The sequence below is a fragment of the Chironomus tepperi genome, unplaced genomic scaffold (genome assembly GCF_022539635.2).
Source record: "Chironomus tepperi strain 1889 unplaced genomic scaffold, CSIRO-AGI_Ctep_v1 contig_85, whole genome shotgun sequence".
Lineage (NCBI taxonomy): Eukaryota > Metazoa > Arthropoda > Insecta > Diptera > Chironomidae > Chironomus > Chironomus tepperi.
In genome coordinates, this window is record NW_027226207.1 from 5,859,052 (window position 1) to 5,872,427 (window position 13,376).

Genomic DNA, 13,376 nt, shown 5'->3' on the forward strand with positions numbered 1-13,376 from the left:
GAAATCAGAGTGAGAGTGAGACCAATGGCATTATTATTATTTTCTACTATCGAGTATGTTTACATCTACATTTATAAATATGTCTTACATTAAACGTATGTTCTCTTATCATACTATGCCGTTGCACATAATTAAAGTTCAAGATATGCTCTCTATTTTATTATTTACATCAATTTTCTACTCTAATTTTAATTAAATTACTTTCATTTTTTATGTTCCGTACCAACTTCATAAGCATTAAGCGAACACAGAGCTGAGCATCGCATGTGCATCGCAATGACAAAACTAGAATACATAAACTGAAGGTCGTGTTTTGTAAAATAAAAATTTATATATAGACGAAAAATTGGGTCACAAAGCTATGCTCATAACTATGTTGTGCATCTCATGGATTAACGTTCGTCTTTTGTTATTTATGACTGTATAAATAAATAGATTCAGAAAAAAATGGCTTTTTAAACAAATAAAATTATTTTGTAGTTTGTGGTGGGCATTAATTAAACAATTTTAATTGGCCTAATTGTACAACATTTGCAAGTGAATATAATGAAATTTTGTTTAAAACAAAAGCAAGACAATTTTAAATGAGTTTTACGCAGTTTTTATGCTGTTGGATGTGTTTAATTTGCACATATTTGAAATTTTTTAAATTGAGTTTGAAGATTTTGCAATCTTTTTTGAGTTTCATGCGTATAGTACGTATACTTTTGTATAATACGCACTATTTTCGTGTAAAAAATGTTTCTTTCTCTTATAAAGTACGCTTATTTTTTTCACATAATACGCGTATTATTTTCACATAATACGTTTATTATTTTCATATAATACGCAAAAGTTTTACGTACGTAAAAGTCAACTTTACTTACTTTAAACCCAATTAACTGAATGATTTATGTAAATCTAACCATAAAATTGCGACATGTAAAAATTAATGGCAAATAATTGTTTCATTTAGACATGATTTACACGTTACGCCTAATAGAAAACCTAACAAGCTAGTAAAAGTAATAATAAATAAAAGAGTTTAAATTTTTAATACAAAATTAAGATGCAAAAGAGTGAAAAAAAAACTCACACGAAGTGTAAAAGAAATGAAAAACAATGGAAATGAAAGTAAATTTATTTGAATTATGGCGGAAACTAGTCATGAAAATTGCTCAATTTTTGTCAAAAATTACAATATTTTCCGTATCTTATAATTCACGCCATAGCACTTGATTATGTGCATGAAAGGTTGAAGAAAAGAGTTTATGACACATTATAAAAATGATTTCTTAATTTCACAACATGTATGCCTTCATAATTATGATATTTATATATAAATTTTCCTCACTTACAGACTCGATTATTCAAATGCACATGGAAAAATTGCGGTTTAACTTTCGCAACTGATCAACAAGTGAAATCACATGTTCGCAATGTACATCTTGGGTAAGTTAAACAAGTTTTTTATTTTTAATGTTCAACATGAAAGATTTATATTTTCTTCAAGTCCATCATACAGATTCCAATCAGCCTGTACTTACATAAAAACCCATAAAGTTTTAAATTGCATTTAATTCTCTTGGATATCCAATATATTATTTTTTGATGTCATGATGCTGATGATGATGAAGGATAAATTGTCATCAATAAACGATTCATTCCTCCTTATTTCTACAATAATTAATCTCATTAATGTTCTATGTAGAATGAGGAAAAAATCAGTCTAATAAATTAAATCCAATAAGTGCATTAGCCATTCGCATTTCAGCACGATCATGAACTTTAATTACTATAACGCGCAAAATAAGACAAGAAAAATGCCTTTTTAACTGTAATTGATTCCGGGAATGATTCATAAGATAATATTATACTATAAAACCCACAATTCTTTGTGTCACATCATCTTAATATATAATGATAATTGCAGTTGTGGATGACACATGATGATGGAATACAAGGAAATTAAGTTCAATCAAATATATAAATGGCCTTAAGCTTTAAAGGCTTATTGATTTATTGGACAGATTGAGAATTTCTCAATAACGGTTTAAAATTATTTGAATTTCAATTACGTACGTTTTCTTACATTACGTACGTAATTTAAGTTACGTATTTTCATTTTACGTACGTATTTTTACATCAGTTACGTATTTTACATCAATAAACAAACAAAATTCTAAAATTAATCAAATCCACAAGCGAAATCATCTGCCCGTCAATCATATTTGACATTTACTGATGACATAAAATGACTAGAATACGGAAATAAAATTGTATCAAATGTATAACACCAAATAACTCATAAAAACTAAAAAGATTGACTTTTAAAGCACAAAAACTGTATAATGGAAGTAGAATGGATTGTTTGCTTATTTTAAGATGCTCCAAGGTTGTATGGCTGAGCGTAGTTGTAAATGCCGATGAGCACTATAAAAAAAATTTAATTAGTTAAACATAGAGGAATCTGTTATGCTTATTCATGTATTCAATATATTTATATATATACACAAATAAATTTCGGTTCCGTTTGAATACACACTTAAGGGTGTGCATTAATATAAAAATAAAATTGGAACTCAATTTACATTCACTCACTCATGCTAAATGACATTAAATGTACAGTAATAAATCACTAAATGCAATTCCAATTTTTTTTAAATTTATTTAAATAGACCAAAAAATAATGACGATGAAGATTTCTACTTTACGGATTTGGAAGATGAGGATGAGGCAATTGAAACAGATACAAATACAACAACAACACCACCATTGCCACCGACATTATCACATAGTGATATGGCAAGACCACCACATGAGGATCCAGAATATCAACGAAAAATTGTCGGAAATATTCGTCAAGGACTTTTGATGTCTTCCGGATCAGCTAATGGACAGAATAGTTGCGCAAAATCGGGTCCAATAACTTCAGGAAGCAATACAGTTATTCACAATTATGCATGGTCACAGACAAGTCCGGTAAGTGAATCTAATGTTAAATTTACTGATGCAGAATGTTTAATGGATTTATTCTTATTATCTCTACACAGACATCACCACAAAAGCATGTAAAATTGTCACCAAGACCGTCCACATCATATGCACCATATACGTTGCCATCCAGCACATACTCCTCATCAAATTATCCAGTTTTGGTGCAACAATATCATTCATTGTCATCATCATCATCACAAGCATCAATTACAAAATTATCACATAGTTCGCCACCTCAATTGCCACCACCACCACAACAGCAACACACACCGGTGATACAGACAACATCCAAGAGTGTGAATCCATCGGGAATCGCTAAAATGCGTGCACCTGGTATGTCAACGCCACTACAAAGACGAACACGCGGTGAGAATAAAAAGTGTCGAAAAGTTTACGGCATGGATAATCGTGATTCATGGTGTACACAATGCAAATGGAAGAAGGCATGTAGTCGTTTTGGTGACTGAAAATTACTGAATAAGCAACATGTGCTGCCCCCTAAAATTATAATGAATAATAATAATAATATAATTAATAATAACAATAGTCATTTAAGTAACAAAACATTTTGCAATTAAAACTGATAATAATCGTTATAATTATACACAAAAAAACAAATTCATTGATTCTGATGAGACAATGAGAATTATATTGGACGATATAAAGGAACGTTAAGAAGTAAATTCTCTTATAATTGATCAAAAACAAACAAAAAAATAAGAAAGTTTTTATTAATATTGCAAGGAAAAAAAAGCTTAAGTGATAAGTCCTTTCAGGATGAAAAAAATCTATTAATGCTATTAAGGATTCAAAACAAAAAAAAAATATATTATTTATGCATATAGTTTAACTAAGTTTTTTCTTATTTCAAGTGAGAAAAAATGTTTGCAATTTTTTAATTTTACTATAAGACTCCAATTTTTGTTCATATGTCTACATGTTCATGATTTTAAATTGATGTTTGGAATAGTTTGGAGTTCGCTTGACTGTGATTGTTGAGATTGAGAAAGTTTTGAGGATGAAAAGGCTTGAAATTCCATCAAAATTTAATTTTACGTACGTTTTGATGTGTACGTATAATTTTACGTACGTATTGATATGTACATATCATTTTAAGTATGTTGATGTGTACATATCATTTTACATACGTATTGATGTGTACGTATCATTTTACGTACGTATTGATGTGTAAATAAAGTTTTCCCTCAAAACTTTAAAACAATTTCGACATTTTTGTTGCAAAATTTCAAATTAATTTCAACCGTTAAATGTAAAAAGTGAAAAAGATTTCTATTCATATATATATTTTAATTTCATTTAACTTATTTCTCATCTCTGTGAATATAAATAACAAAAAAAAAGGAAAGAAACTTTATTTTAAATTTTTCTCGTGCGATATTATATAAAAAAATGATAATGATGAATGAATTGAGGAAAATATCTGTTTGTCTTATGTTTTCTTTCTTGAATTGATATGTAAATATAGCGATATTAGCTTCTGTAAAGTTGTTGCTCGGGAAATCATTAGTTATTATACACAATATGCATACATTACTATTTTTATGATTATTACTATTATTGACCATATACACATACACAATTTTACTTCTTAATTAATTAATTATAAATATATTTTTTTGAACTTTTTTATGTTTGAAATTTTTTGCGATATAAAAAAAAGTGAAAAACAAAAAATCTTGTTCATTGTTTTATTAAGGCATATACATAATTGACATGTGATTGAGTGACTGCGATGATTGTTTTCTTCGGAAATTTATAATAAAAAAAAAATTTATTTTCTTCCCTTTTTCGTCTAAGTTTTAATTGAAAAATTTATCAAAAAAAAATTTACTTAGAATATATAAAAATGAATATGAAAAATTATTGAATTTAAAACATAAAAAATTGTGGAGAATTAGAATTCATGTGAAATTAACATCATGTAAGTTATATTAGAAAATGGTAAGGAATGAAAAGTAACTTTAATGTCCAATTTGAGGATGATGATTGAAATATCTTGTTGATCAGAATCCGAGCTTGATGCTCATCCATAAAGTCACCACCCTCATTGGTCACTAGAGTCGTACAAACTATGAAATAATGAAACGGTTAGAGTTTAAGGATATAAAAACAAAAATTGGTCAAAAAAGAGAAAGTTTAGCATGTAAAAGTTCCGATCATAATACTTTTCTATATTATCTTAGTAGTTGGCTATAAGTGAAATGAATTACATCAATAACCATATTATTTTATTACATAATGAAGAATTTTGCATCAAAAAAATAAATCGCGTTTAATTTAATGTAGCACACCATTTTTGAGAGGAAGTAAGATGAAGGAATAAGAAGAAATAAATAAAAAAAAAACTATTAGAGAAAGTCATCACGACCAGAGTTGTTGTCTGTGGTCATGAAAATGTTTCGCGAATCGAACATTCAGCTTTGAATGTTGTCGTAGCGATATGCATGCTTGGGGGGATGTGAGGGTATTTAAATTATGAGCAACAGCTTAAGTAATGCTCGGATTTGTGGAATACTAGCCTGGGAAGCTTGCCAGATCCAAAATATCCAAATAACTCCCAAAAAACCATTGGTCTTGGATATCTCAAGTAACCCTACTCCCTAGAACTCCTTCCAACCCCACATGACACCCCAGTCACACAACTCTGTCAATATCAAGGCATGAAAGCTACTCAACACACTCCAAAGCATTAAAAGTCTTAATTCAGACACGAAAAATGACAAAATAAACTGCCAAGTCCAAAAAATATCATTATTGATGACCACGTTCTCAATACAAGCTTCATGCCTCTCTTAATGATGACTAAGATGAATGAAAAGTAAGAAGAAAAATTGAATGTGTTTTTAGAATCATGAGATGTGTATCTTTTCAAAAAAATTGAAAAATAACATACAGCACTACACAGCTACATTATAGCCATTATGGTGATCTAAAAACCCAATTAATAAATTATTTTATTTATTTATCAAGCATAAATAATAAGATGAAAAGATGCAAAAACACACACAGTAGCAGGCAGCACAGGCACTGCAAAATAGATAACAACTAATTAATTATATAGTGCAAGAAGGAAGCAAAATATGAAAATTGTGTGTGTTCATTTATTTAAAAGATGTTGTGTGCATTTACAATGCGACAATACAAATTATAAAATATAAAGATCAGTACAGAAATGAATAATGTTAATAATAAATATACAATGCGAAATCTTTTTGATGTAAAACAATGACCGATTTATGACTAGGAAGTAAGGAAAAAGATGAAGATGAGATGAATAAGGCAAATAATAATTGAAAAGTTGATGATCTATGAAGATATGACGATTGTGCGTAGGATTGTGACTTGGATAAAGGTTTGATTTGGTTTACTGGATCTTTATTGCTTTGGATATCTGTTTACTAATTGTTTTATGAGATTCTGGGATTACAGAAGTCTTAAATCTGCTTTACTGGATCTCGTTCAATATAAATTACATAAACAAACCATTAAAGAAGCTCGTTAAACAGCAAAAAGTTCTAAATTTGCAGTACTGGATCTTCATTAAGTAAACAAACTATTTTTAGAGCTTCGAAAGATCATAATTTCCTTTGCTGGATCTGAATCTAGATTGAATTAGACATTCAAACAGCTTCAAGACTCAAATCTAGTCGATTTTGATGCTGCAAATTATCTAAAAAGAATCCAAAACAACAAAAGATCCAGATCAGCTAAAAATCCATCAACTTGATAGACAATCTCAAGTTCTGGATCTCAAAACATCTAATAAACCAGGTCAAATCAATCTACAGACACAAATCCACGACAGAAAGATAAGATCAATATCAGAAAATATATATTGATGGATATGGAATGAGTAGTAAATGAGAAAAGGCAAAGTGTAGGAAGAACAGAACAAGTCAAGAGCGAAAAATAAGAAAAGTTGAGTTGAGCATGGAATTCAGAACAGAAAGAGTAAAGAAAAGAAAATAGAAATGATTTTGAGGTTAGGAATTTTGGCAGTGAAAAGGTACAAAAAAAAAGGCGTGTAAGGTTCAAAAATTGGAAATGAATTAAAGTAAAAAAATTGGAAATGAAAGCAAATTCTCCGTTCAATAATGAAAATGAACTCAAAAGTCTGATAAAAAATTCACTTTTTGTCCCTATTTTTATGTTATTGCTCCCTCCCCCCCTTAGTTAAATTTTTTTTTATATGAATTTCATATCAAAAATAATGAAAAAAATTTAGATGAAAATTTTTAATGTGCAAATGCAATTATCTCAAGTGCTTTCCACCAAAGAAAATGAACGGCACTGTAGATTTTTACTAATCAGTTAAACTAATTTTTTGATGAAATTTAATTGTGAAAAGAACTTAACGCCATTAAATACGACAAAGCCGAAGAAACATCAATTTTTATTATATGAAGAAATTTTCTCACTGCCAAGACTTAAAGTTTAAATAATCGAGGATAACAAAAAGTAATGATAATAGTAATTTAAAAAAAAATTGTAGGTTTTAATAAAAATTTATTCGGAATGAATTAATAAATTTACTCTGGGGAGGTGGATGGGTGATGTAGGTTGGGGTATTGAAGGATGCTGATGATGTATAGTCATGTATTGTGACTTAATCTATTAGAATTCGCAATTTTCTAGTAGATTTGAGTTTGCAATTATGATTATAAGTCAGCAATTAGCCAGAAGTGCTCCTTCTTGATATAATCTACAGTTTCAAGTCGACTATGTTGTCATTTAGTCGTCTAAATCCCAAACAGCATGAACTGTATTCGTCAGGACACCTTATAGTCTTGTCAACTGCATGACTACTTAGTGTCACCCTGGAAACTCCATTGTGCTGCTCGGGTTCAATATCTAAGTTGACTTAAACCTATTTTGTACTCTAATGCTAACTAAGGTCTAAAAAATGTATGTCCTAGTTCTAGGCTCAACCTAGAAGTACTCCTAGGCATACCTAAGACAACAACATAGCCTATGTACACCTGGAAGTCAGCTTCATCAAATAGATACCAAAAGGAACAGCTCTCGATTAGTTGATCGTATTTCTGGTTGTAAACTTGAGAATTCATGGAAAATTCTCTGAATTTCAAGTTTCTAACTAGACATTTGACTAATTAGAGCCTGTCCCTGGAAGATACAGAGCATGGTCTCGAGAGCTGAGAGTAACGCTTATTAGCAAGCTCTTGAAAGCATAATCTTTGCCTTTTAGGGTGTTCTACTTGAGTATAACCATTTATGGGATCAAATTCCCCTTCAAACACCCACCCTACAATACCCACTCACCATCCAGAGAATAGCTACATTGTGAATTCAACTGAAAATCAATTGGTGCATAAAAATTGACTTATTAAGAATTTAAATTCGATGAATTTTTTATTGCGGATTAAAAAATTTGAAAAAAAAAAAAAATACCCAACTTCGTGTACTATCTAAGTAGTATTAAAAGCAAATATTTGTGATGATTCCACGACCGAAGGCTGGAGCTTATCAATCAAAATTTTTACATCTCAAACTATCTAGCATACTACACGAAATCGTCATTAAATTAAGAATCATAAGACAAAAATACACTCGACGCTCTACTCAATCCAAAATAAAAACGACGAAAAAATAAATTAATTAAAAAAATATAACCAGAGAGTAAATAAAAATCAGCAACAGATCTGATTGGAAGTGAATCATTACGTGCAATAAGACGTCTCACCAGCCTCGCTACCCCTTGTTCTAAAAAAAACCTATGATAACAATTTTACTATTAAATAAAATTTCAAGAGACTTAATTATGGAAAAAAGACTAAAAATTAAAATTTAAACTGACAAAACGGAAATGGTTTAGAGACAATGGATGATTCACTTTCATGTCAGAATCTGTTGCGCACGAATGAGACAAAAAAGGATGGAAGAAGGAATAAAAGGATGGAAGAAGAAACTTTTAAGAAAGTTGAAGAATCATCAAAAAAAATGTATGTTTGTAGGTTGAAGTGTTGTGGGATGTCCGTTATAAGCAAAAGGAAATTCCAATTTCTGAACTAAAACCTTACAAATGTTTAATACTTTGAAATTTGTGAGGTTTTAGTTAAAAATGTTGAAGTTTGAATTTAAAACTTTGCAAATGTTTCAAGAATTGAGAAATTTGTAAGGTTTTCAAGAAAATTTGAACTTTATTCGACTAAAACCATACAAATGTTTCAAAAGTTGAATATTTGTAAGGTTTTCAAACACAAACTTGAAATCAATCACTCAACAAACCCTACAAATTTATCAAAAAGCTGAACATTTGTAAGGTTCTCAATCAAAAAAATGTAAAAAGTCATGAAAACCAATCCCACATCCACAGCACTTCAATCAACAAATTCCTCAAGCAAAATTAAACTTTAAGCAAAACAAAAAATGATCTCCCATAAAGTAAATGAAATCTGCCAAGTAACGAAAAATACATTAAACCACTTTAGTTGATTTATATACAGATTTTTAGAGAAATAAATCAAAGTTGCATATATCCCCGTTTTCAATCTACTTCCAGAAATGATAGGAAAATAGTAAACTTTTTGAGGATGAACAAAAGATTTTTAATTTGAAGACAAAAGTTACCAATAAAAGTTAAATTTTAGTAGAATGAGACATAAATCCCATGACATAGAAAAAAAAAGTATATATTTCTTCAACAAAACTTAAAAGAAACCAAAATTAGGATGGGGGAGGTGAGGGGTAAGGGGTCATCAATTTTGAAGGTCCTGTAATTCTATGACTTAATAGAATCCACAAAATTTGCAAATTAAGACCAAAAATCTGCGAATTAATGACCCAATAATTGATGACCCCATCCCCCATGACCCCCCATAAACATGAGTCAGGACTTAAGCTAATAAAAAAAGGAAAGGAAATCTGGTTGTCACAAAAAAAAATCACACATAAGGAAATAAAAATCGAAATAAAAAGACTACAAGTTTTTGCCTATTTGTACAAATGTTAAAAAAGAAAGAAAAAAAAAATAAGAATTAATTAATGGAAATAGAAAATCGAAAAATGATCATATATATATTAAATGTTAAGGATATAGACATCACAAACAAATAAGAAAAATAATAAAAAAACAAGCTATTATAAATGATAACAAAGATTTTTTAAAGATCTCCATAAGATTACATGGAAAAAAATTGAAAATTGGAAATAAAAGGAATTTTCCAAAACAAAAAAAATATGAGAAAAATATTGAAAAAAATCTTATAAAAATCATTCTTTTTTTAAAAAAAAAAACCATTTTTTGATTGCGAAATAATTGTTAAGAAAAAATTATTAAACTTTAACAATAATAAGAGATATATATTCACTATAGGTGTTGTAAAATTTAATAAGTGTTCGTAGAAGTATTTTTATTTTCCTTTAACTTTGAGTTTTCTCTCCTTATTCTTTTTTTTATTAAATTTTCTTCAATTAAACGCTTTCAGAAAAATTCTTTTCCATGTACTATAGTTGTTAAACACATAACAAAATTATTCTAACAAATTTTTGGGCATTTTGGTGCCAAAATCTTAATAAAAAAAAAATACAAATGATTATAATAAAAAAGAGATAAAAATTATTTTTCTGAATACGTTTACTATATTTGCACTTTCAAAAAGGAATGAATTAATTTATAGTGATTTACAGGGAGGATTTATTTGGTGGCTTCGAGTTGGTTTGGATATTACATTCTAGGATTTAATTACATTCAGATTTTTAAAAAGTTAGTTAAGAAAGAAAATTAAATTTAATATTTTGTTTCTTAACTTAATTGACTTTTTAATGGTTTTAGAAATTTGGAGATTTTTCAGGTTCAAAATTCAAATTTATTTGAATTTTTCAAAATTATTTTAAAGCAAAATGAACAATTTTTAAAGAATTGAATTCTTTGTTGATTTTTTCAAACTAAATTTACAGTTCTTATAAACTCAAAAATGATTAAAATTGAGTTAAAAGTTGAATTTTTGGAATAATTTCAACTTTGTATTAAACTTTTTTTTTTCAATTGAAGTTTTCTAATTTCAATTTTACAATTTATTATTTAATTTCAAGAAATCTAGTCCAATTGATTTTCAATTTAAATTTTAGTATATTTTAACCTAGATTTTTGTAATCTAGAGTTCAATTCTAGGTCAATAGTTGAATAATGATGACATAGAATATACTTTGTAAAAGAACTTTCATCTAGTACTTCAAATTTCATCCAAAATTCCGTTTCAAATTTGAATTTTGAAGAAGATTCAACTTTTAATTCAAAATGTGTACTAGATTTTATTTTAAATACTAGATATTGATCAAATAATGCTTTTTGGACTAGATTTTGAAGCAGGTAAATTTTTAGTTTTTCAAATTTAAAATCAAAATCAGAATTATAAGACTCAAAGTAAATTCAAATTTTGTATAAAGCCAAGTCGACTTGAGTCTTCTTTTAAATTCAAAATACGAGTCGACTTTAAGTTTTAAAAAGACTAGATCTTTTAACAAAGTCTTTCAAAATTCAAAGAAAATTATTCAAAATTTGATCAAATTTTATATTTGATCATTTATAAGTTTTTCAAATTTTTAACCAGATTTGTACTAAATTACTCAAATCAGAGTTTGATGTCGATTCGAATTTTGTATGGAATAGTCGATTCAAGTCGACACAACTCCATAGAAAATCCGAGTCGACTTCGAACTCTAACTCAAACAACAAAGAATCCACCAATTTAAAAGTGTGATAAAATCATGTTCAAAAATCCCAAAATTGTTCAAAAATTCAAAACAATTCCTGAAATCAATAATTTGAGATATCCACAACCCCAGTAAATCACTAAACACCCACCTTCACTTCAACAAGAATAACGAAAACGAAAATCAAAAGAATAAAAGCAAATTTGGAGGGAAAAAAGAAATTAAGTAACAAATAACAATAGTTGTTAAGATAATGAATAAAATTATTTAAAAAAAAAGTATTTTCTCAAAGAAAACCTTTTTGTCTTCATAAAATGATCGAGTTGTCTAGTTCTTTATTGCGATACTTTTCATTTTTCTGTTTTATGTTAATGTTGAATTTTCCGTGGCTTTTTTTTTCTTTAATTTGTTCACAAAGAGTAAAATCTGTTAATAATGCTCATTGATCTGTTACACACTAATTCATGATATATTCACAAGAAAAAAACATAAAAAGAAGAGAGAAGTTTAATTAATAAAACAGAAAAAGAAGGTATAAATACAATATAATAATAAATAATACTTGATATTAAATTTAAGAAATTTTTTTCAAATTTCTTTTTAATAATCATGCCATTGAAAGCAAAGAAAAAAATACAAAAATACAAATTTGATGAAAAGAAAAAAAAGTGAGAAATAAGTTTTTTTTTCTAGTATAATTAAGGGCTTAAAAAAGAAAAATTTTCAATATAAGAGAAAATAAAAAAAAAAAAAAATTAAAATTTTTAGAATTATCGAGCTAGGATGTTAAGGAAAGAAATATAAAAAAGTTGTAAAAGCGTTAAGGAATCCGATTTTTGATGTTTTAGGTGTGTCCACATAACAAATTTTATGGCAAAAAAAGAGCAAAAAACGGTCGAAATTTTCGCTTCTAAAAATGTGTTTAACAAGCATAAAATCCCAAAAAAATGCAATATGATTAATAATTTTTGTTTTTTACGTTGTGGATACTTTTTTAAGTTTCTATAGTTTCATGCAAAAAGTTATCCTTGGCATTCAGAATGGCGAAAAATTAGACTCACAACAAAAAATAAATAAAGCTTGTCTCAGCGGCCTGAAGGTCGTTACATTCATTAGATACAAATTCGAATTGTATGAGGTTTATGGTAAACTAAATGCGGTACCAAATGGCAATGTTGTGGCCCATACAAGGACAGATTCATGGTTAGTTGCTATTGTAGTTTAGGTATGACATTGTAGGCTTTCTATTGTGTCATAGAAGTTGATGTAACTGATGGTAGGCTGGAAATACTAGCAATTGAAGTGAATGTTGAGACATAAAGGCTTTATGGATGGCTTTTGGGCTGCAAACTTGAGTATATAGAGTTGTTTTCCTAAGATGTATGCTAATATTCATGAGGATTAGGTTATATGCATATAAACTGATGAATAAGCCTATACATTCGAGTATGCAGTCTTAAAATTGACTATACCAACCCCAGAAATCTAAGCCATAGCACCTGAATGCCAAGCCCGCAATATAAATGTGTTGAAGAAAATTTCAAAATTTCCCAAATCAAAATAAAAATTCGAAAAACGTCAAAAATTTGATTTGCAAATTTTAAAATTTTCTTCTTACATCATCCGATTCTAGTTCCGTAAGATCTTCACATGTGAATGATAAAGAGAGATAATAATCAAATATAAAATATATATTTTTATTTTTT

At 28.3% G+C, this 13,376-nt stretch overlaps 1 protein-coding gene across 1 annotated transcript in view; it reads left to right on the forward strand.

Annotated features, from left to right (window-relative positions):
* The window catches only part of Glut4EF (Glucose transporter 4 enhancer factor), a 74,528-nt gene extending 64,181 nt beyond the window's left edge, over positions 1-10,347 (forward strand). Inside the window, exons 5-7 of the mRNA XM_070634545.1 lie at positions 1,340-1,431; positions 2,658-2,961; positions 3,033-10,347. Coding sequence (XP_070490646.1) covers positions 1,340-1,431; positions 2,658-2,961; positions 3,033-3,443 — 807 coding nt within the window. The 3' untranslated portion in view covers positions 3,444-10,347. The remainder of the gene's footprint in view (positions 1-1,339; positions 1,432-2,657; positions 2,962-3,032) is intronic.
* Positions 10,348-13,376: the final 3,029 nt, after the last annotated feature.